Source organism: Schistocerca gregaria, chromosome X (genome assembly GCF_023897955.1).
Source record: "Schistocerca gregaria isolate iqSchGreg1 chromosome X, iqSchGreg1.2, whole genome shotgun sequence".
In the NCBI taxonomy this organism is placed as follows: Eukaryota; Metazoa; Arthropoda; class Insecta; order Orthoptera; family Acrididae; genus Schistocerca; species Schistocerca gregaria.
Window position 1 is genome coordinate 830,627,159 of NC_064931.1, and position 26,145 is coordinate 830,653,303.

General features: G+C 39.1%; 1 protein-coding gene across 2 annotated transcripts in view; it reads right to left on the reverse strand.

The window, feature by feature from the left end:
* The window catches only part of LOC126299334 (uncharacterized), an 864,357-nt gene that overhangs the window by 174,642 nt on the left and 663,570 nt on the right, over positions 1 to 26,145 (reverse strand). For both annotated transcript variants that reach the window (XM_049991164.1, XM_049991163.1), the window contains exons 26-27: positions 13,119 to 13,163; positions 3,671 to 3,877 (exon numbers count right to left, since the gene is read on the reverse strand). In XM_049991164.1, the coding sequence (XP_049847121.1) occupies positions 3,671 to 3,877; positions 13,119 to 13,163 (252 nt within the window). The remainder of the gene's footprint in view (positions 1 to 3,670; positions 3,878 to 13,118; positions 13,164 to 26,145) is intronic.

The following is a 26,145-nucleotide window of genomic DNA, read 5'->3' on the forward strand; positions in this document are numbered from 1 at the left end:
AGGATAGAGTAGCATGGAGAGCTGCATCAAACCAGTCTCAGGACTGAAGACCACCACAACAACAACAACTATGGAGAATGCAATGGAAGCTATTGATGATGTCAGTTCTGTTGCAGATGAGAAAAGAGTACAGACACTTTTATTTCTGTAGGTCACAGATTTGTTGCCACTTGTGGTGGCACTGCCTTCTCCAAATGGGGGAGGGAGGAAGAGGAGGATGAACAATGCTTTTAAGGTAAAAGATCGAGCCCATAAGACTGAATCCTATCATGAATGTTTGCCTGGGAAGCAATGTTATAGGTAATGAGGGCAAGAAGAAACATCATGTATTCATTCTTAAAAGCACAGTCAAACTCAGAGAGAAATCATTTTACCCAAAGGAGACAATCATAAGTTTTACACTTTCACAAGAATCTATTATCCCAAAAGCAGAACCATATAAACTGGATATGGTAATACTAAGATTCAGTGCAGATGGTAAATTGCCGAGGAGCACAAGAAAGTTTACTGTTGAAGGAAATGTACAACAACCTGTAACTAGTTGTAAAGGAAATAGTTCGAACTACTGATCAGCATATTTCATGTGGCAATACTGTAAGCAGTTTTTGTCTAAGTTTTAAAGATGGTTGTTTTAAGAAAGCAAAGGAAAACTTTTATTTCAAAGACAGAGTCCCAGATGATGTACCAAGATTGTGGTTTAAGCAATCGCCTGACAGATGAAGGAAGATTCTGAACATAAGGAAACACTAAAGGAAACATTTGCTGAGGAGAAAGAGTTTTGTAATTATATTGTGCTAGTTCTTTACATGATTATTTAATAGGGTAATAACTATGTGTTGAAACAAAAGAAGTTGACTGATTTACTGAAGTAGTGAACAAATAATTAGAGTCATGAATTACTTGTTAAATGGGGATGAGTGCATGAGTTTGTGAATAGTATGTTTGTGTGTGGTATGTGAAAAATGATTGTATTTGTGTACAAATGGTAATTTAGGATAAAAGTGTTTTCTTAAGAATATAAGTTCCCTGAAGTGAGTTTAAGAAAATAAGGTTTCAGAATTAAGAGCATGACTGAGGAACCATGTGGTTCAAACTAGACAGAATGAGGGAGGAACTAAACCAGTAACATTGTATAAATTGTACTCTGTGCATGTATGTCACGACTGTTTCATGGACTCCTGAGAGAAATATGAGGCAGATTTCTTAAAGGCTGGTGGAATGTTCCACAGCAGAATAGTCTACTTAGTGCATCTAGAAATATTTCAAAGACCCACCTTTGTGACTGAGAAGCAGAGGAAAGTGGATCAATAGCCATGCAGAATTCCAGCAAGAAAGGATTGCCAACACAGCAGTGAATACAGAAGCTGTTGTGACACCCTGAATGAGCTGGGCACTCAAGCCAGCAACATAGCAAAATGACCTCATAGGGACAGACAGATATTTTCATAATCATGACTGCGTGAAGTCTCACAAGAAAGCTTAGTCAAATGCAAGAGTAACCATTTAGTATACTGACATTGCAGAAGGAGTGTCTGAAAGGTGAAGTTGTGAAATCCTGAAGCAAAGAAGAGAGCTGAAGAGCTGACCAGATGAGAAAAGCAGGACAAATATTGTCATTGCTACCACACTGTAGCAGAGCACATCGGCCTGTCCTGCATAAATATTACTTCTGTTCTGATACCTGTGGCTGCCACTATCTGGAAAGCTTCCTGGAGGCCTGACTAACAGGGTATTGGAGCAGACTGTCATCTGTCATCGCACGAGTGTGCTGCTGCTACCGCCCGCCTTCATTCCTGTGGCAGACTTCGATACTGCCATTCTCACTCCTATCAGGAGGCAAAAGCACTTCTCTGCGTGACCTCATTTACCCTGAACACAGCTGGTACACACCTAACCTGTGTGCTGTCTATGACAGGGTCATGGGTGCTCTGTCCATCATCTCCTGGAAACTGTATGCAGCCCCACTTGGTGTGGACAAAGCTGCATGCCAAAGTGAATGAGGTCACCAGCCTTGTGATATCATGGTTGCTGAGACAATGCACCACCCAACTGTGAGCTGAGTGCTCATTGGAATATCCCATGGTGGAATGCTGCTACCGGCCCTCTCCATGCAAGCTGTGTGAAAGTTGGTATCTCAACTGCTATATTTTGAGTACAATAAATGCTTTAACTTGTTATACTGCTTTAATAATGCCTTTTTGTACCAGACAGGTGTGCACCCTCCAAAAATTCACTGCGGTTTATGTACTTGGGCAGTCAACCACTGACCTTCTGACTTTGAGACACCACCCACCATAGTGTCCTAGCCCCAGAACTGAAGGCGACACCAACTCTACAAGCAACCAGTAACTCACATGCATGCCAATATAAGTAAAAAACAAGGTGGTGTGTACCACATACATAGTGTTTCTTAGTAGTTTTGTAAATCATTTGAAAAGTGGAATCTTTACTCATCTAACAAGTGACCCATCAAACAGATAAGCTGAGATTCTACAGCAATACTTATATCCCATTCTGCTTTGCATGAATTAATTGTGACAGGTGGATGTTGTTATGAGACACAAAAAGAACCATTTTTGATCAAACCTTGTACCTTTGAATGAGTACTCTGAAACTTAACAAACAAGCCAACTTGAACAGAATCCAATTGGTACCGAAATTTAGAAGTTTTTCCTTTATTATATTGCTCCACTGCAAATCCCTGAATACAGTCTTAATCATACCTTAAGTGTGTATCACAACTCTGTCTCAAATCTTCATGGGCAATTTGTGTAAATTTACATTTGTTATATTCCTATGTATACAGGGTGGTCAGAAACAGTTTGAAAACCTTGTAAGGGTGTTGAAAGATAGGTTGTACCGAGAAATAATCATTAAGAAAAAAATTGACACATTTCACTGTTGCTGACTTAGTTAGCATTGAATTTACTCAATCAGGCCATTGTGTGCACAAATTCAAGCAGTCTTCCAGATATATTTAGTGTCAGTTGTTCGTATAGCATAGATGACAGCACAGGAGACTGCTCAGCCTACCATCCCATGTCCCATTTTTGTATTACTCTCTTGTTTGGTTTTGGGAAACCAAACAAAGAACACATTTGGAGACCAGATAAAAATAAGTCGTGTGACTAGGGCCTCCTGTTGGGTAGACCGTTTACCGGGTGCAAGTCTTTCAATTTGACACTGTCTCTGATGAGCTCCTTGAATTTACATGTGCTGAATGGCTATCTTCAATGCTAATCAACTCAGAAATGATGAAATGCATCACAATTTTTTCTTAACTGTTATTTCTCAGAACAACCTATCTTGTAACACCCTAGCAAGCTTTTCTGACCATTTCCAATCACCCTGTACAAATCCATACATACCAATACACAAGATTAAGCTGCTAAACAAATAACTTTCATTGCAAATGGTGCCATATTTCCTTGCAATCAGTTTGCACTAGTTAGAGTCACACTGTCACTTCCTTAGCACTTTCAAGTTTCATTTAGTTTGATATTGTCCAAAGCTATACATGCAAAAAAATTTAATATCTCTCATTTTAAAGTATCCTGGAATCAAATAAAGTCCAACAATCAACGCTGAATGTACTTGATCATGGATTTAGAAAGACAAACATCTTCAATGCAGCAAAAAATACAAACAAAACTATAGAACTTATTATTACCTGCAAACCTTCCACTCCCCTTAATTGAAAATATAAGAAACACATTAGAATTTTCATGGAAGGCTTCATTCAATTTGACTTCATTTTGTGGTAAAGTTGACCACACTCCTTTTGCTTTTGATAATGTTATATTTTCAACACAGCTGCTCTTCATAACAAAAAATCTTGCATCATGTAAAAGGTAATTCAATTTCCTCATGTAATCATCTACAACAGAAAAATAACCTAAGGTACTATCTTAATTACAATACAGAGGTAGCAATTACAAAATAAACAAGCTATCCTTCAGTTGTTTTTTAAAATGTATTACACAGCAGATATTGCATCAAAATTTTCAAGAAAACTACTGTCATGATTAAAAAATCACAGCTGAGGAAAGGAATTCTTTCAACAACTGTTGCACCCACCTAGACAGCATGACACGGAAGTGACTAGGCAGAAGGCAATCACGGGAAAAATTAAGAAATTACTGGCAATTGCAGTAGTTTTTTATTCTATAAATATCTTCCTCAGCTGTGGGTATGCACTTGATCAAATATTTTGATTCACATCAAAGTTGAAAAGTGCACATTAAAAACACATTACCAGAGTGTATGATTTCCTTAGGTCTAAATTACACAACTGTAGTTTACAAACTAACTAGTTGTTTTTTCAAAATCTGAAAATGAGAATATCAACACAATATATAGTTCAGAAAATAGTCTTGTGGAATTTCTCTCTCTCTCTCTCTCTCTCTCTCTCTCTCTCTCTCTCTCTCTCTCTCTCTCTCTCTCACACACACACACACACACACACACACACACACACAAATGTCTGCTTGTGTCTGTGTATGTGCAGATGGATATGTGTGTGTGTGTGTGTGTGTGTGTGTGTGTGTGTGTGTGTGTGTGTGTGTGTGTGTGTGTGTGCAAGTGTATAGCTGTCCTTTTTTCCCCCTAAGGTAAGTTTTTCCACTCACGGGATTGGAATGACTCCTTACCCTCTCCCTTAAAACCCACATCCTTTCGTCTTTTCCTCTCCTTCCCTCTTTCCTGAAAAAGGAACCACTGGTTGCGAAAGCTTGAATTTTGTGTGTATGTTTGTGTTTCTTTGTGTGTCTATCGACCTGCCAGCACTTTTGTTTGGTAAGACACATCATTTTTGTTTTTAGATATATTTTTCCCACGTGGAATGTGTGTGTGTGTGTGTGTGTGTGTGTGTGTGTGTGTGTGTGTGTGTGTGTGTGTGTAAAAACAACATACACACCAAATTCAAGCTTTCACAACGAACGGTTGCTTCATCAGGAAAGAGGGAAGGAGAGGGAAAGACGAAAGTATGTGGGTTTTAAGGGAGAGGGTAAGTAGTCATTCCAATCCCGGGAGTGGAAAGACTTACCTTAGCGGGAAAAAAGGACAGTTATACACTTGCACACTCACACACATATCCATCCGCACATACACAGACACAAGCAGACATTTGTAAAGGCAAAATGGTTTGGGCAGAGATGTCAGTTGAGGTGTAAGTACAGAGGTAAAGATGTTGTTGAATGACAGGTGAGGTATGAGTGGCAGCAACTTGAAATTAGCGGAGGTTGAGGCCTGGTGCGTAATGAGAACAGAGGATATACTGAAGGGCAAGTTCCCATCTCCAGAGTTCTGACAGGTTGGTGTTAGTGGGAAGTATCCAGATAACCCGGACGGTGTAACACTGTGCCAAGATGTGCTGACCGTGCACCAAGGCATGTTTAGCCACAGGGTGATCCTCATTACCAACAAACACTGTCTGCCTGTGTCCATTCACACAAATGGACAGTTTTTTGCTGGTCATTCCCACATAGAAAGCTTCACAGTATAGGCAGGTCAGTTGGTAAATCATGTGGGTGCTTTCACATTCGTACACACGTGGCTCTGCCTTTGATCGTGTACACCTTCCGGGTTACAGGACTGAAGTATGTGGTGGTGGGAGGGTGCATGGGACAGGTTTTACACAGGGGGCATTTACAAGGGGAGGAGCCAGACGGTAGGGAATGTGGTTTGGGGATTTCATAGGGATGAAGTAAGAGGTTATGAAGGTTAGAGTGACAGTGGAAAGACACTCTTCGTGGAGTGGGGAGGATATGAAATCCCCAAACTCTATTTCTATATAATCAATCAACCTTAAATAGAATAAGAAGCGAAATATTGCAGTCAATTTCGACCTGGAAGATTGGTATATAAATACCCTTATTCTTATTACTTGAAGCCAAAAAGAGGCGTATTACTGTTAATAATATAATTGAACTATAAAGTTCCAATTAAGGAAATGTAAAGCCAATATGAAAGCTGCTAACTTTTTATATTAGTGGTTAAACTCCGTTAACATTTCTAAAATTTATATAGTTTAAATAAAACATTACATTTTCACTGTAAAAATAATATATCTATATTTATAAATACCTAAAAGTAAAAATACTTCCTTAACATCTTCAGTGTCACGCTCTAATTATCAGCTATTTAAGTAAACGAAAAATAATATTACTAAAATAAATATTCAAAAAATAAAAGTTAAAAGATAAATCTTGAAATTAGAATCATATCAAAACTGAATATAACTAATTAAATAAATAAATAGTCTATATAAACCTTGACCACCAAGTAATTCACCTCAACCATAATCAAATCATTTAGATGAATAATAACCTAATTTTAAAGGAATATATCTAACAAACTTAGTTGAAAGAAAAGGTATAAATCATATAGAACCAGCAAATCTAACAAAAGAAAGTATACTCAAAGAAAATAAGCACCTAAAACAAGCACTGTAAAAGTTAAAAACTTTAAATAATAAAAAAGGTATACCACACAAAGACAAACTAGAAACATCAAAACAAACTGAAGTTAAAGGTATAAAATTAACAATTGAGCCCATAAAGCGAATATCCTGAGAATCCTTTAAATTATGAATTATTGAACCTGCACATATAAATAATAATGCCTTAAATAAAGAATGAGCTAATAAATGAAAAATGCAAGTTTTGGGTAACCTATAGCCAAAATTCTTCTCATCAAACCAAGTTGTCTTCAAGTAGAAAGAGCGATAATCTTCTTCAAATCAAATTCAAAATTAGCACCCAATCCAGCCAATAATATAGGTATACAACCAATTAAAAGTAAAAATCAACCACAGTTATAAGTACCTAATATTGGTCTGAAACGAATTAATAAATAAAGACCAGCAGTAACAAGAGTAGAAGAATGAAGCAAAGCAGAAACAGGAGTAGGGGCTGCTATAGCAGCAGGAAGTCAAGAAGAAAAAGGAATCTGAGCTCTTTTAGTTATAGGTGCCAAAACAATTAATATAGTAATAAGTTTTATTTCAAAATAATTAGAAAAAAATCATAATAATAAATATAATTTCAACCAGCAAAATTCAATATTCAAGCAATAGAAACTAAAATAGCAACATCACCAATACGATTAGATAGTGCAGTTAATATACCTGCACTATAAGATTTTACATTTTGATAGTAAATAACTAAACAATAAGAAAGTAAACCCAAACCATCTCAGCCTAACAAAATTCTAATCAAATGAGGGCTAATAATTAAAAATACCTATAGAACGAATAAATATTAACACAATAATGATAAAACTATTTATATTCTTTTCGCCAGACATATAATCCTCTCTATAATAAATAACCAAAGAAGAAATATATATAACAAAAGACATTAAAATAAGAGACATTCAATCCAAAATTAAAGTCATAACAACTATAGAACCATTTAAATTAAAAAGTTCTCACTCAACAAAAGCTCTATAATCAATTATTAAATAATAAATACCTAAAATAAAAATTATAGTTCTAGAAAAAAAATAAAGAAAAAACTCAAAGAACAAATATAAAATAAATTCATGGTGTAAGATGAAAAACTTCATATCACTGATTCCACAAAACAATATTTTAAATTAAAATACTTAAGCAAACTAAACAAAGAAATATTCACCCTTTAAACAAAGAATATTTGAAGGCTAACAATGTAAAAGTAAAAGATGATATTCATGAAAATAACCAAGAGAACAAGTATAAACACCAGAATAATAATTAACATGCTGAGAGTAAGAATATATATATAAAGTATAAACAGCTCTAAAAAAAGATAAAAAAATTAAAACAGAAAATCTAAAAGAAGATCAAGGTATAATTCTATTTAATAATCTAATTTCACCTACCAAATTTAATGAAGGAGGAGCAGCTATATTTGATGATCTTAAAAGAAATCACCATAAAGCCATTCTTGGTATCAAGTTAATTATACCCTTGTTAATTAATAATCTTCATCTACGTAAACATTCATAAATAATATTAGATAAACAAAATAAACCAGAAGAACATACACCATGACCAACCATTAAAGAAAGAGAACCTACACAACCTCATCAATTTATAGTCATCAATCCACCAATAACCATTCTTATATGAGCAACAGAAGAAAATGCAATTAAAGACTTTAAATCAACCTGACAAAAACAAATAAATCTTACAATAACACCACCAGACAAGCCTAAAGATAATCAAAAATAATTAAACTTTAAGCCCAAATAAGAAATAACTTTTATAACACGAAAAATAGCATAACCACCTAACTTCAATGAAACACCAGCAAGAATCATTCTACCTGAAATAGGGGCCTCTACATGAGCCTTAGGAAGCCATAGATGAACTAAAAATATCGGCATCTTAACTAAAAAAGCCAAAATTATAAATACATAAAACATAAAATAATAAGAACCAAAATCAAATAAATAAAGGGAGATAAAAAGTATTAGAAAAATCATAAACCTTAAATAAAACTAATAATAAAGGTAATCTAGCAACCAAAGTATAAAAAATTAAATAAACACCAGCCTGTAAACGCTCAGGTTGATAACCTCAACCCAAAATCAAAAGTAAAGTAGGAACTAATCTAGCCTCAAAAAAATATAAAAAGAAAGAAGACTTAATCTAGTAAATGAACAATAAAGCATAATTATTAAAATTAAAACCATAAAAACAAAAAATTAGAATGATAAGAACTTAAATAAACTGAACCTCTAGCAGTAATTATTAAGGAACAAATTCAAAAAACAAGCAAAATCAAACTAAAAGAAAAATAATCGATACCAAAATAATATCTAATTATGTTCAAATCAGCATATGAACAAACACAAATTATAAACACATAACTCGACAGAAACATTAAAGAATGAACCAACCATCAACAATTATTCAACAAACAAAGAGGGATCAAAAAAACAGTTATAAATAAATACTTTAACTTAAAGATAAACCAAAAGACTTAAAAAAAATCATTACCATGAGAACGAATTATTGAAACTAAAATAGAAAGGCCTAAAGCACCCTCACAAACAGAAATAACTAAAGAAATAACAGGAAAAAAATAATCATAATCAAAATCAATAAGAAAAACAATAATTAATATTAATAAAGAAAGAACAATATATTCTAATCTCAAAAGAACCATTAAAAATGTTTACATTTAGAAGAAAGAACACCAGCAAAATAAACCAACAAAGAAGTAAAGACAGAGAATATAAACATTAGTTTTAATAGTTTTAAAAAAAACGCCAGTCTTGTAAACCGGAAATAAGTCAACCCCCCACTTTTAAAACTTCAGAGGTGGAAAAGCTTCCATTATCGGTCCCCAAAACCGATATTTTAAATAAACTAACCCCTGAAATGATTAAAATAATAATTATATCACTATCAAATGTAATAAATATTAATTTTATGAAATTGATACAAACAATATCAATAATGCTTTTTATTATCCTTCAAACTTTTTTAATTTGAATAATAACAGGAACAATAATAGACAGATATTGATTATTATATATTTTATTTTTAACGTTTCTTGGTGGTATATTAGTTCTATTTATTTATATTACAAGAATTGCATCAAACGAAATATTTCAACCTAAATCAATTACTATAATTATTACATTAACAGTATGAGTATTTATTATATCAACATTAATTATTCTAGATATAACAATATTTATAGACGTATTCAAAAATACTGAAACTATAAATATTGATAATTCAATTAATTATCAAGAAATAACAATATATTTAGAAAAATTATATAATAGACCAACAGTCATTATTACAATAATAATGACAATTTATTTACTTTTAGCACTATTAGCAGTTGTTAAAATCACTAATATCAATCAGGGACCTATTCGTAAAATAAGATAATTCACTAATGAATAAACCCTTACGATTAAGACATCCTTTAATTAAAATTATTAATAACTCTTTAATTGATTTACCTGCCCCAACAAATATTTCATTTTGATGAAATTTTGGGTCCCTACTAGGGTTATGTTTGGTAATTCAAATCGTAACTGGACTACTTTTAGCTGTACACTATACATCAAATATTGAAATAGCATTTAGTAGTGTAGTACACATCTGCCAAGACGTAAATAATGGTTGAATTATTCGAACTTTACATGCAAATGGAGCATCTATATTTTTTATTTGTATTTATTTGCATGTAGGATGGGGAATTTACTACGGATCTTACATATATATACACACCTGAATAATTGGTACAGTAATTGTATTCTTAGTTATAGAAACTGCATTTATAGGATACGTTTTACCTTGAGGTCAAATATCTTTTTGAGGTGCAACAGTAATTACTAATTTATTATCAGTAATTCCATATTTAGGAACAGATTTAGTTCAGTGAGTGTGAGGAGGGTTTGCTGTTGATAACGCAACATTAAATCGATTTTTTACATTCCATTTTGTATTACCATTTATTATTGCGGCTATATATATATATATATATATATATATATATATATATATATATATATATATATATATATATATGTGTGTGTGTGTGTGTATATAGACACACACACACTCCTGGAAATTGAAATAAGACACCGTGAATTCATTGTCCCAGTAAGCGGAAACTTTATTGACACATTCCTGGGGTCAGATACATCACATGATCACACTGACAGAACCACAGGCACATAGACACAGGCAACAGAGCATGCACAATGTCAGCACTAGTACAGTGTATATCCACCTTTCGCAGCAATACACGCTGCTATTCTCCCATGGAGACGATCGTAGAGATGCTGGATGTAGTCCTGTGGGACAGCTTGCCATGCCATTTCCACCTGGCACCGCAGTTGGACCAGCGTTCATGCTGGACGTGCAGACCGTGTGAGACAACGCTTCATCCAGTCCCAAACATGCTCAATGGGGGACAATCCGGAGATCTTGCTGGCCAGGGTAGTTGACTTACACCTTCTAGAGCACATTGGGTGGCACGGGATACATACGGATGTATGAGATCGCTCCCCACACCATGATGCCAGGTGTTGGCCCTGTGTGCCTCGGTCGTATGCAGTCCTGATTGTGGCGCTCACCTGCACGGCGCCAAACACGCATATGACCATCATTGGCACCAAGGCAGAAGCGACTCTCATCGCTGAAGACGACACGTCTCCATTCGTCCTTCCATTCACGCCTGTCGCGACACCACTGGAGGCGGGCTGCACGATGTTGGGGTGTGAGTGGAAGACGACCTAACAGTGTGCGGGACCGTAGCCCAGCTTCATGGAGACGGTTGCGAATAGTCCTCGCCGATACCCCAGGAACAACAGTGTCCCTAATTTGCTGGGAAGTGGCGGTGCAGTCCCCTACGGCACTGCGTAGGATCCTACTGTCTTGGCGTGCATCCATGCGTCGCTGCGGTCCGGTCCCAGGTCGACCGCCACGTGCACCTTCCGCCGACCACTGGCGACAACATCAATGTACTGTGGAGACCTCACGCCCCACGTGTTGAGCAATTTGGCGGTACATCCACCCGGCCTCCCGCATGCCCACTATATGCCCTCGCTCAAAGTCCGTCAACTGCACATACGGTTCACGTCCACGCTGTCGCGGCATGCTACCAGTGTTAAAGACTGCGATGGAGCTCCGTATGCCACGGCAAACTGGCTGACACTGACGGCGGCGGTGCACAAAAGCTGCGCAGCTAGCGCCATTCGACGGCCAACACCGCGGTTCCTGGTGTGTCCGCTGTGCCGTGCGTGTGATCATTGCTTGTACAGCCCTCTCGCAGTGTCCGGAGCAAGTATGGTGGGTCTGACACACCGGTGTCAATGTGTTCTTTTTTCCATTTCCAGGAGTATATATATATATATATATATATGTGTGTGTGTGTGTGTGTGTGTGTGTGTGTGTGTGTGTGTGTGTGTGTGTGTGTGTGTGGGAAAAACACTCTTTTAATTCACAATTTTAAAAATAAATTTGTGTATGTATGTTTGTGTGAAGAGGGGGGGGGGAGTTCATGTATGTCAAATGAGATTTTTTCTCAGTAATTTGGGAAAAACACTCTTTTAATTCACAATTTTAAAAATAAATTTGTGTATGTATGTTTGTGTGAAGAGGGGGGGGGGGAGTTCATGTATGTCAAATGAGATTTTTTCTCAGTAATTTTTTCATTGCAATATCATAAATAGTTATCCAGAGACCTTTAAACATAGCCTAATAATAAATAGTCATGGTAGGTTAAAATGGATAGCAGTTGGGAATCTCCAATCAAGCCATCTAGGAGCAACTCTCTTACTGGCACATTCCTTAACTTGACAGTACAGCTCTCCTTCAGTTCCAAACACTGCAGACATTCTGTTGATAAGTCAGCATTTAAAGTACCTCTGAGTGGGAAAATATTGTGAAGAGACTAGATTACACACATTTTTGGGACTGTTTACAGATTCACGTCTTTTAATTCTGAAAGGCCGCAGTGATGCTCGGAATGAAGATCCTTGCAGGTCAAAGCTGTGAATCTATTCTTCAGTTGTGCCCAAGTGACTTAAATGGAAGAGCACCTCCATGGGAAGCTACTGCTTGGTTCACAGATTAGAAGGAAGTTTAACAATATCTAACAATTTGCCAGGAGTGTAAGATTTTAGTATATTAACAGCCGTGAGGCTTTTGGAGAGTCAGCCTCATCAAAGTAACCTCTACCCTTACAGATTAAGCAGATGAACTTGATAAAGATCTCAAGAAGTAGTGATAAGCTGAATCAGTGAATTGGTCAATGAAGAATGGCGGATGGCTCAAACGGAATTTGAAAGATAGGAGCCCAGATCTGACTCATAGTCCAGCACACAGTATGCAGGATACACAAGTAGTCAACAGAGTATGAACATCATCAGAAGTATAAAATTTCAACTAATAGACAACTTATTCAGTGACTTCCTAGTTTCATGTCTTTCATTTCAAACATTGTAGATGGAATATAGTCAAACACAGTAAGCTGTAAAAATATTGACACAATGTTCACAGTAACTGCATTCTTCAAAAAGGTTAAAAGGTTAATGGACTGAGATAGTCATGCATTCAAATTGAAAACTGGTCATGTATTAAGACTGAAAACTGGATGCATACTTACCATAATATTTTGACTTTCTTGATCTCGAATGCATGAACTGTGGGTCTAAAATCATAAGATAAATCAAATGAATGAGAGAAAAGCCCCAACAATTCTGTAACTATTACACAATATTTGAATATTAAGAGAGTAGTCAACAGAGTATGAACATCACCAAAAGTATAAAATTTCAACTAACAGACAACTTATTCAGGGACTTGTACAATGTGAACCAGAACTCCATCAAAATAATTTTGGAGGTTGGTCTGGGATAATTTGGTATGAGGAACCTGTGATTTCTGATGGCTCATTAAACACTAATTGCATTTTGTCGTTATTTCCCATTTAGCTTTCCATCCAACAGTGCAAATGTCAGTGGCACAGAGTGTGTGTCTTGTTTGGAGAAAAATGTGTTTTAATCACTCAAAGTACTGTGACAACAATAATACCCAGTTCAGCCTTTTCCCTCAAGCTTCAATTCAGTACTGATCAGTTCTGCCTCAGCTGTGTTTTTCTGCCAGTGTTAGTCACATATTAATTGTGATACACAGCAGTATGAATAGATCTAGTGATGAAGAGTTTGCCAACATGCACCTCATATACGGGTTCACAGAATGCAGTGAAAGAGCAGCATGACAATACTATGCTGAGCTCTTCCCTCAGCAACAGCCACTACTTCATAGTACATTTGTATCCATCTGAGTGTTGTTGCACTTTACTGTGTTTTTTGTTGTACATTTTGGAAATTGCATATTACGAAGTTTTTCTCTGCTGTCAACAGATTTTCACAGAAGAAAAGGTAATTGGGATAACTAAATGAATAAATCATAAGTATCTTGTATAATAATTTACTACTCTGCAAAGAGCCTTGGAAGCCACCAGTCCCTTATAACAAAATACTCAGATAATATCCTTGAACAACTTCAGAAATTTTGTTGGTGGAGTTCAGGTTCAGCTTGCATTCAAGGAAACACAGAATGCAGTCTGAGGTTTCTGTTATGTTAATATTATTCCATAAAAATTTTAATAAAGTATAATCATACTTGTATCCAGTTGATTACATATGGCTTCATGGAAATAAAAGTAATTCAATAAACTCTCAGACTTCACTTCCACTATGCGCTTTTTTCCACACTTTGAAACAAAGACACCAGCTACTCTGAACATGCACTTTCCATAATACATGTTTTATTTCCACATGATTCTGGAGAGAGGGAAGGGGGCGAGGGGAGGGGAGAGAAGGGGAGGGAGGGAGGGAGGGAGGGAGAGAGAGAGAGAGAGAGAGAGAGAGAGAGAGAGAGAGAGAGAGAGATCTAATTCTGTGACATAACTGCAGTAACAGAATGCTCCTGCAGTTACAAAATAGTTAAAAAATGTAGCAATAGATGGTGCTGTAAGCATCATAATTTAATAGCGGTCAACTACAAATGACAAATGAATCATACAGCAATGCCTAAGGTGTACTTTTCACACTAAACAAACTGTGGTTTTCAATTGTCCTGAGGCTAAAAACTGCACAAAAAGCATCACTAACATCAGTTTTTCATTGTCCTGAGGCCAAAAACTGCATAAAAAGCATCAGTCACATCAGTTTTTAACTGTCCTAAGGCCAAAAAACGCATAAAAAGCATCACTCAGAATCAAATCACATCACTAATTTCCATGTGACTGGCACAAAACATGTTCAATATGCAGTCCACCATTTTCTGCAACAAGTTAAAATTGAGAAACAGCATGTTCCACAACTGATCAAAGTGTTTTGAGGGTCATGTTCAGAACATATTGTGCAGTGGTGCCTTCAATGCAGCTAAGTTTGCAATCGGAACACTGAACACAACATCTTTCAGATAGCCCCACAGCCAGAAGTCACATGGATTAATATCAGATGATTGGGATGGCCAGGCGGTAGGGAAATGGCAATTGATAATTCCAGTATTTCTGAAATGGTGCTACAGCGGCTGCTTAACTGGATTTGCGATGTGTGGAGGAGCGCCATCTTCCATAAAAATGATACCAGTCACACATACATGTTGTTGGAGAGCTGGGATGACGTGGTTGCGCAGAAGACACTCATAGCACTTACCAGTAATGGTAAGGGTAACAGGACCGGAAGCACCTGTCTCTTCGGAAAAAATATGGCCCTATGATAAATGATGTCATAAGCCCACACCACACAGTGACCTTTTCAGGATGAAGTGTCACTGGCTGATTTGTGTGTGGATTTTCTGTTTCCCATATTTGACAATTCTGTGTACTGACATGTCCTGTCAGATGGAAGTGGGCTTTGTCTGTCCACAAAATCTCTCACAGCCATTCATTTTCCGCTTCCATATGAGCAAGAACTTCTATAACAAAGGTCTCTCTTGCTGGCAGGTCAACAGGAAGCAACTCGTGCACAGGGGTAATTTTGAATGGATACCAAAGAAGGACATTTCATAGGATTTTACGCACCATTCTCATGGGTATGTCCAATGTTCAGGTAGTTCTCTGTGCACTACACATTTACACACCACCACTTGTCTCCTCCTGCACTGCTGTGGCCACTGTTTCCACTGACCCCGAACCAATTCGTTTCCTCCCTCTACCAGGTTGCACAACAAAAGAACTGGTCTTTTTGAATGTCTGAATCATTTTCTTAAGACCCATGGCAGTCATCAGACCAATGCCTTTTTACAAACCCTTCAGTGTCCAAAATTTCTGCAGAGCAATGTGTGCACAGTCATCATTCTTGTAATACAGCTTTACAAGCATAGCATGATCCTGCATTGAGACAGTCATGGTGAACGTCACAGCTGTGAAAGGAGGAAAATCCGTGAACCCAGCATGTTCATACCAACTTCAATGGGGCATGCACATGACAGGTGTTTTCATTTAGATATTCTGACACATATGCGCCATCTATTGATCAATTTTCACACTATTTTTTTTCTTCTGTGATACGTTTTCCCCCTTCTCCGATAGTATTCCATTGCAATTTTATGTCATTCTGGGCAGTGGTGTTATTTCTACAGTGTTTTGAAAGTTTAACTTTAATTATAATCACTTGGTACATCTACATTTACATAGACACTCCGCAGTCTATCATACAGCGCAATGCGGAAGGAACCCTGTACCAATACTAGTCATTTCCTTTCCTGTTCCACTCACAAATAGAGTGAAGGAAAATGGTTACCTATATGCCTCTGTACTAGCCCTAATTTCTTGTATCTTATCTTCATGGCCTGTACACGAAATATGTGTAGGTGGCAGAAGAATCATTCTGTAGTCAGCTTGAAAAGCTGGTTCTCTAAATTTTCTCAATATTGTTCCTTGAAAAAAAAAATGTCGCCTTCCATCCAGGGATTCCCATTTGAATTACCAAAGCATCTCCATAACACTTATGTATTGTTCGAATGTACTGGTAACAAATCAAGCAGCCTGTCCCTAAACTGCTACAGTGTCTCCCTTTAATCCAACCTGGTGCAGATCCCAAACACTCAAGCAGTACTCACTAATTGGTCACACTAGCATCTTATATGCAGTCTCCTTTACAAATTAACTGCACTTTGCTAAAAATATCCCAATAAATCGAAGTCAGCCACTCACCTTCCCTATCACAATCCTCACATGACTGTTCCATGTCATGTTGTTTTGCAATGTTACACACGGATATTTGAATGATGTAACTATGTCAAGCAGACACCACTACTCATGTCTCCAAACATTACATGTTTGTTTTTCCTACTCATGTGCATTTAACTTACATTTTTCTACATTAGAGCAAGCTGCCATTCATTACACCAACTTGAAGTTTTTTCTAAGTAATCATATCCGTGGTGTCCTAGTCATCTTATATCCTCTTACAGTCTCTCAACTCTGATACCTTGCCATGCATTACAGTTTCATCAGCAAAGGTCCAGAAAGTGCTGCCCTCCTGGTTTGACAAACCATTTACGTATGTAGAGAATAATAGCAGACCTATCACACTTCCCTGGAGCACTCCTGGTGATATCCTTGTCTTTGATGAATACTCCCTGTCAAAAACAAAAATACCGGGTTATATAACTTAAGAAGTATTCAAGCCACTCACATATCTGTAAACCTATTCCATATGCTCATACTTTCTTTAATAGCCTGCAGTGGGCACCATTTAAATGCTTTCCAAAAATCAAGAAATATGGAATCTGCATGTTGCCCTTCAAATCCCAACAGGATAATGCATCACACCAAGAAAATGGCGGGAAAAATGGACTTATCTTTATTATTTAACTAATTTCAAGCAGATGTGTTCTCCACAGAGTCTGGAATCCAACTGGCTTAGTTCATATTGGTGCCACCAGAGGGCACTCTCCTCATGTCAGATCGTGACGCAAGTACCGCTATTCAAGATGGGTGCAACCGATGTATCCACCACGAGCTCTAGAGCTTAAGTGGCTTAGTTCCTACACACCCTCGGCCGCCACCTTCATACATGCGCCGGGCATAGTCTTATGTAAATATGCTAACACTCACATTGCGCAGCTAACCTATCAATTAGCTAACTAATTAATTGCATTTCAATTTTAATCATATGTAATAATTCAATTGACAATTTCAATATTCAATGACCAAATTAGAAATTCCACATTTAGCCACTATCAGCATTCAGTCATGTCCTAGCGCTCCTCCGGCCAGAGTGGCCGTGCGGTTCTAGATGCTACATTCTGGAACCGAGCGACCGCTAGGGTCGAAAGTTAGAATCCTGCCTCGGGCATGGATGTGTGTGATGTCCTTAGGTTAGTTAGGGTTAATTAGTTCTGAGTTCTAGGCGACTGATGACCTCAGAAGTTAAGTCGCATAGTGCTCAGACCCATTTCAACCATTTGAACCTAGCACTCCCCCAGTCCTAGAATGCTGCACCAATAGTCACGTGACTCTACGTAAGAAAATTGTGGGAAAGAAAGGACACTTGTACTAACCTCAGCCACCCGACCACCACATCATGCTAGGAACCGGTGCCAAGTTTGAATTCTGGCAGTAAAGAAAGGTCACTTGTGCTTTCACTACCAACATAAAAAAACTGTTGCAAACGAAGCTCACCACCGTCACTAACCTAAGTCACCAGGCTGCCACCTTTTCCTAGGGGCAGGTGGAGAAGGACTCAGCCCACACAAGACTGATGGAGAGAGGAAGGAGTGTACTTTATTTCCTTGGGAGTAATTTATTTATGGATGGATTATATTTATCAACAAACACATGCTCTGACATGTCACACATCATACAGACCTACAAACTACTCCTACATAGCACACTCTTGCTAATTGTAAACCGTCAAAGCCGACCGGAGTGGCCATGCGGTTCTAGACGCTACAGTCTGGAGCCCAGCGACCGTTCCGGTCGTAGGTCCTGCCTCGGACATGGATGTGTGTGATGACCTTAGGTTAGTTAGGTTTAAGTATTTCTAAGTTCTCGAAACATCCCCCAGTCTGTGGCTAAGCCAAGTCTCCGCAATATCCTTTCTTTCAGGAGTGCTAGTTCTGCAGGGTTCGCAGGAGAGCTTCAGTAAAGTTTGGAAGGTAGGAGACGAGATACTGGCAGAAGTAAAGTTGTGAGGACGGGGTGTAAGTCGTGCTTGGGTAGCTCAGTTGGTAGAGCACTCGCGCGCAAAAGGCAAAGGTCCTGATTCAAAATGGTTCAAATGGCTCTGAGCACTATGGGACTTAACTTCTAAGGTCATCAGTCCCCTAGAACTTAGAACCACTTAAACCTAACTAACCTAAGGACATTACACACGTCCATGTCCGAGGCAGGATTCGAACGTGCGACCGTAGCGGCCGCGCGGTTCCAGACTGTAGCGCCTTTAACCGCTTGGCCACCGCGGCCGGCCGCAAAGGTCCAGAGTTTGAGTCTTGGTCCGGTACACAGTTTTAATCTGCCAGGAAGTTTCAATATGATAGGTTGATTGACCCTACGACTTATCTAGGCGCTACAGTCTGGAACCGCGCGACCGCTATGGTCGCAGGTTCGAATCCTACCTCGGGCATGGATGTGTGTGATGTCTTTAGGGGAGTTAGGTTTAAGTAGTTCTAAGTTCTAGGGGACTGATGCCCATATAAGGCAAGTCCCATAGTGCTCAGAGCCAATACTCTCTTTCAAATTCTGAAAGTGGCAGGGATAAAATACAGGGAGCGAAAGATTATTTACAATTTGTACAAAAACCAAATGGCAGTTATAAGAGTTGAGGGGCGTGAAAGGGAAGCAGTGGTTGGGAGGGAGTGAGACAGGGTTGTAGACTATACCCGAAAAGAAAAATTCGGAGTAGGAATTAAAATCCATGGAGAAGAAATAAAAACTTTGAGGTTCGCCGATGACATTGTAATTCTGTCAGAGACAGTAAAGGAGCTGGAAGAGCCGCTGAAAGGACTGGACAGTGTCTTGAAAGAAGGATATAAGATGAACATTAACAAAAGCAAAACAATGAAAATGGAATGTAGTCCAATTAAATCGGGCGATGCTGCAGGAATTAGATTAAGAAATGAGATGTTTGAAGTTGTAAATGAATTTTGCTATTTGCTGAGCAAAATAACTGATGATGGTTGAAGTAGAGAGGATATAAAATGTAGACTGGCAGTTGCAAGGAAAGCATTTCTGAAGAAGAGAAATTTGTTAACATTGAGAAGAGATTTAATTGTCAGGAAGTCGTTTCTGAAAGTATTTGTATGGAGTGTAGCCATGTATGGAAGTGAAACATGGACGATAAACAGTTTAGACAAGAAGAGAATAGAAGCTTTCGAAATGTGGTGCTACAGAAGAATGCTGAAGATGAGATGGGTAGATCACATAAGTAAAGAGGTGGTATTGAGTAGAATTGTGGGAAGAGAAATTTGTGGCACAACATGACTAGAAAAAGCGATCGATTGGTAGGACATATTCTGAAGCATCAAGGGATCCCCAATTTAGTATTAGAGGGCAGCGTGGAGGGTAAAAATCGTAGAGGGAGACCAAGATATGAATACACTAAACAGGTTCAGAAGGACGTAGGTTGTAGTAGGTATTGGGAATGAAGAAGCTTGCACAGGATAGAGTAGCATGGAGAGCTGCATGAAACCAGTCTCTGGACTGAAGACCACAACAACAACAACAAAAACAACAACAATGCTAGGATGAGGGATGGGGAGGGTGTGGAGGGGGGTAGGGGGCTGGGGCCCGCGTGCAGGCTGAGGAAAACACGTGATGTCATCCGGTGGTTGGGTTGGGCGTGGCAGGGGCGGGGGCGGGAGTAATTAGTTCACCAATGAAATATATTTGCTTATCTATTTGATATAAAAACTGCACCTGTGCCACCAACTCCATACTACTCCCGTTTAACTTTATAAGTTATTCAGTCCAACAATAAAATTCTTGTGCTCTGCGATAGCGATCATCATATTAAAAGAGTGAGCTGTGTTTTGTTAGGCAAGAGGTTCATTATATTAGAATTTTAATTCATTTGGAAGTAAAGTGAAGTAACCATATTGCCAAATAAAGAAATACTTAACTGTGCCTTTGGAAATTTCTCATATATACTTTTTAAGAAAAGCTTTTCTTCCTTAATTTTATTAAACAAAACGTTCAAATGTGTGTGAAATCTTATGGGACTTAACTGCTAAGTTCATCAGTCCCTAAGCTTACACACTACTTCACCTAAATCGTCCTAAGGACAAATACACACAACCATGCCCGAGGGAGGACTTGAACCTCTGCCGGGACCAGCCGCACAATCTATGACTGCAGCGCCATAGACCGCTCGGCTAATCCCGTGCGGCCCTTAATTTTATTGACCAAATACTATTTGTGTGAAGATCACATGAAATGAAGCTATGCACACAAAATGAAAAAAGTAAATAAACGTGTTTTGAGAATAAATGAAGAACATGAGCGGTTTTAAGGTCCTCTTTAATAAAGCGGATTCCCCCTCCCCACACTATACAAAATCCTGGCTATGTATACCCGTTCCCGAGAAAATGGGTTTTTAGTGCATCTACATCTACATCCATACTCCGCAAGCCACCTGATGGTGTGTGGCGGAGGGTACCCTGAGTACCTGTATCGGTTCTCCCTTCTATTCCAGGCACGTATTGTTCGTGGAAAGAAGGATTGTCGGTATGCTTCTGTGTGGGCTCTAATCTCTCTGATTTTATCCTCATGGTCTCTTCGCGAGATATACGTACGACGGAGAAATATACTGCTTGACTCTTCGGTGAAGGTATGTTCTTGAAACTTTAACAAAAGCCCGTACCGAGCTACTGAGGGTCTCTCCTGCAGAGTCTTCCACTGGAGTTTATCTATCATCTCCGTAACGCTTTCGCGATTACTAAATGATCCTGTAACGAAGCGCGTTGCTCTCCGTTGGATCTTCTCTATCTCTTCTATCAACCCTATCTGGTTCGGATCGCACACTGTTGAGCAGTATTCAAGAAGTGGGCGAACAAGCGTACTGTAACCTACTTCCTTTGTTTTCGGATTGCATTTCCTTAGGATTCTTCCAATGAATCTCAGTCTGGAATCTGCTTTACCGACGATCAACTTTATATGATCATTCCATTTTAAATCACTCCTAATGCGTACTCCCAGATAATTTATGGAATTAACTGCTTCCAGTTGCTGACCTGCTATTTTGTAGCTAAATGATAAGGGATCTATCTTTCTATGTATTCGCAGCACATTACACTTGTCTACATTGAGATTCAATTGCCATTCCCTGCACCATGCGTCAATTCGCTGCAGATCCTCCTGCATTTCAGTACAATTTTTCATTGTTGCAACCTCCCGATACACCACAGCATCATCTGCAAAAAGCCTCAGTGAACTTCCGAAGTCATCCACCAGGTCATTTATGTATATTGTGAATAGCAACGGTCCTATGACACTCCCCTGCGGCACACCTGAAATCACTCTTACTTCGGAAGACTTCTCTCCATTGAGAATGACATGCTGCGTTCTGTTATCTAGGAACTCCTCAATCCAATCACACAATTGGTCTGATAGTCCGTATGCTCTTACTTTGTTCATTAAACGACTGTGGGGAACAGTAGACGGACAGACAGACAACAAAGTGAGCCTATAAGTGTTCCGTTTTTTATTAACTGAAGTATGGAACCCTAAAACTAATTCATACAATGTGTAATAGAGAGAGATCACATACTTGCCACATTCCCACAGCATCTAAAATTCACAATTATTTGAAGTTGCCTAAGATTTTCGTAGTATACACCAGTGGAAAATGATAATTTATAGAGCAACAGTATCTGGGAGTTGTGTTAAACGTTTGTAAACAATGAACAAGTTACATTACAACAATTTAGTAGTAGTCAAGCAGACACACATACAAGATGCAGCATCCGTTATGGTTTGCCAACAACTGTGCTCGTTAGATGATTCTGCTTTCTGTACGCAAATGAGAATACAACAAAAGGTAAGTCTGGTCTTCATGATCTGAGGCGTAGAGTACCGTGTTTTATAAGAGTCACCTAGTGAAACAAGCTATTCAACAAGTAACACACCTGGGGTCACATGTAGAGGACTTTAGTGTTATTCTGTCGTATAACGGCAGCATAACAGTTAATTGGAAGTTTTATGGGAAATTGCGAGATGTGACTAAAGGCGTAAGACAAACAAACAGCTGTGACCCGTGCTGAAAGCCCTCGGCGCCTCACGTGGCCCGCTCCACAACAATTCTGGCAGGGCGTGGCCACTGGCCGCCTTAGCCAGTCACAAGATACCAGCTGGAGATAGCTTGTGCTACCGCTAGCTCCGTCCACTGCCAAACCCACGTGTCGCTCCCGACTGCCGAGGAATGAAGATCAATAATAATCCATTACCGAGATGACACAAAATGAGACTCGCTCGAACTGTGAGCTACCCTGTAAAAGTAATTATCCTAGAACAAACCCCTGGATAATACTACAGCCCCCTGTCATTATCAACACTGTAATCTGTATTAGAAATTTACTGTTGTTGGGATTGCTTTGTTTGCTTTTCATTGGGTTGTTCAGCGTTGACTGTGGCCACTAATCCTCATTTTCTGTGTACAATACATAAAACTCATTGCGAAATTAAAAAACTTCGATGAACAATTTGAGATCAACTAATGTGTGCCTAGAGTGTGGGCAGTGGATTCCTCTACTCTAGTTGCGAAAATGACTGTCAATTGCTGTTAGGGCCCTAAATGCTCGACAATTTCCGTTAGATTCAGGGTGTTTTCTGCCATTTACGACAGGAGTAAATAGCAGAGATTCATATGTCAGCGAAGCCAGCCGCTATGATATGCCCTTTTATGCTCCATCGGGCAGATGGTAAACACACTGCAACAATAGGCGGAAGGGTCCAGGCAGGAGGAGTGAGCATTATGGTCTGGGAAGTATTTTCGTAGCATTCGTTGGGTGATCTCGTCATTCTGGAAGGCACAGTGGAGCAATGCAGGTACGCACCTATCCTTGGCGGCCATGTCCACCTTTACATGCAGCTTGTTTTTCCTCAGCACGATGGCATTTACCGTCACGATAATGCAATGTGACACATTGCTCACAGTGTACACACGTAGCTCAAACAGCACCAGGAAGAGTTTAACGTACTCCCTCGCCACCAAACTCTCCTAATTTAAACCCCATCGAGAATCTGTGGAAGCACCTCATTGGGCTGTTTGCACCACGAATCTTCAGTCGAGAAATCTAGCGTATCTGGATCGTGCAGCCACGTCTCGATCCCCGAGTCAACAGATGGGGACGTTTGCAAGACAACAACCATCTGCAGGAACAGTTCATCGACGTTTGTAGCAGCATGGACTATCAGCTCTGAGACCATGGCTGCAGTTACCCTTGACGCTGCATCACAGACAGGAGCGCCTGCAATGGTGTATTCAACGACGAACATGGGTGCACAAATGGCTAAAAGTCATTTTTTCAGATGAATCCAGGTTCTGTTTACAGCATCATGATGGTCGCATCTGTGTTGGCGACAACGCGGTGAATGCACATTGCAAGCGTGTATTCGTCATCGCCATACTGGCGTGTCACCTGGCGTGATGGTATGGGGTGCCATTGGTTACACGTCTCGGTCACCTCTTGTTCGCATTGACGGCACTCTGAACAGTGGACGTTACATTTCAGATGTGTTACGACTCGTGGCTCTATCCTTCAGTCGATCCCTGTGAAACCCTACATTTCATCAGGATAATGCACGACTGCATGTTGCAGGTCCTGTGCGGGCCTTTCTGGATACAGAAAATGTTCAACTGCTGCCCTCGCCAGCACATTCTCCAGATCTCTCACCAACTGAAAAAGTCTGACCAATGGTGGCCGAGCAACTGGCTCGTCACAATACACCAGTAACTACTCTTGATGAACTGTGGTATCGTTTTGAAGCTGCATGGGCAGCTGTACCTGCACACGCCATCCAAGCTCTGTGTTACTTAATGCCCAGGCGTATCAAGGCCGTTATTATGGACAGAGGTGGTTGTTCTGGTACTGATTTCTCAGGCTCTATGCACCCAAATTGCGTGAAAATGTAATCACATACCAGTTCTAGTAAATATATTTGTCCAATGAGTACCCGTTTACCATCTGCATTTCTTCTTGGTGTGGCAATTTTAAAGGCCAGGAGTGTATCTGAGAAACTTCTCGCATCTCGCCACGCGCGCTGGTGGCAGTGGCGGTAACCATTTGCTATTGATACCTGAGAAACTCGTGACGCCATCACCGCCGGCCCCCCTCCCCGCCTGATCGCACCGTCTCAAGTGGTCAGTATGCATAAACCAACCTGTCAGATACCTGCGCAAAGGCCTTCCATCCAATGCAAATACTTGGTTTCGGAACCGATCCTTAAATACTGCTGAAGCTAATAATTAATTTCCAACCACATGATTCTGATTGTAGGGGATACAATGCGAATACAATAGCCACTTCACACAACCAAATTGACTATGCCATGAAGCTTGTAGCAGGCTGACTTGAATTTCAAGTCACTTTTAAAAAGATCGCTGCATACAGAGAGAGAGAGAGAGAGAGAGAGAGAGAGAGAGAGAGATAGCTGTAGTTTGTCTTGCAGATGAGTTAGGAACTAGCATGGGATATTTCATTCCGCCATGGGCTCTAAGCTGCCTCAGCCTTTCTGGCGCATTTTCTTGTGCTGCATTTAACGACTGCTTCAGGAGTTATTAAATCTGGTGCTGAGTATCACATCTTGAAGATGTCACAAATGTTGCTTCAGATGATATGCCAAGGGAAATAGTAATTAAGTTGTTAATATAGCGGTTAAATACTTTGCTTCACACAGTTTAAAACTACTCGGAACAAAAAAGATCAACAATGGACATTAGTTTGAATGCATAAACAACGGCGTTACGTTTTTGACTACAAATGTTATTAAATAATTCACACCTATTATTATCTGACGTCACGATTGGAAGTGATACATGAAATGATGGTTGGAATTTCAAATTTCGACGTCATTTTTCGTCGACAGCTACAAGACGGTTAGAATAGAATGTTTATTAACGTGGATGACCACCAAATGCAGAGTAAAAAATTTATATGTAGATATCGGATCACAATCGCATATGTTACTCAAAAGTTATTGGCAAACGCCTTGTAGATTTTAATAAAGTGTCGTTAGCTACAGAGCATTGTATTACCTGCTGGTGTGACTGCAGTATACAACTACAGAATGGATCGCTTGTTTGATTCTGCACAGGACGGTTTAGGTGTTTTAACCCGGACAAACAGTATTTACAATGTGCTTCTCTGCACTCTCTATCTGTTACAACCTTGCGGTGTCAGTTAACAAACAGTTGCTGAGTGGCAACATTCTGTAGCATGTCTATTGAGGTAATACATGCAAGATGACTGCTGTCTTTGATGCTTTCCTGGGAAAGAGAGCCATCTACCTCTAACGTTAAATGGATCTGTGTTAAAGGACGGACGATAGGAAGTAGAGGGAGTGATCAACTGAGAGGGTGAGAGAAAAATGTTGCTGCATGTCATTTATCACGCACTTAACCATTTTTTTCCGTTGTTCTATCGGTGTGCAGCAGTTGTATGTTATAACCTGCGAT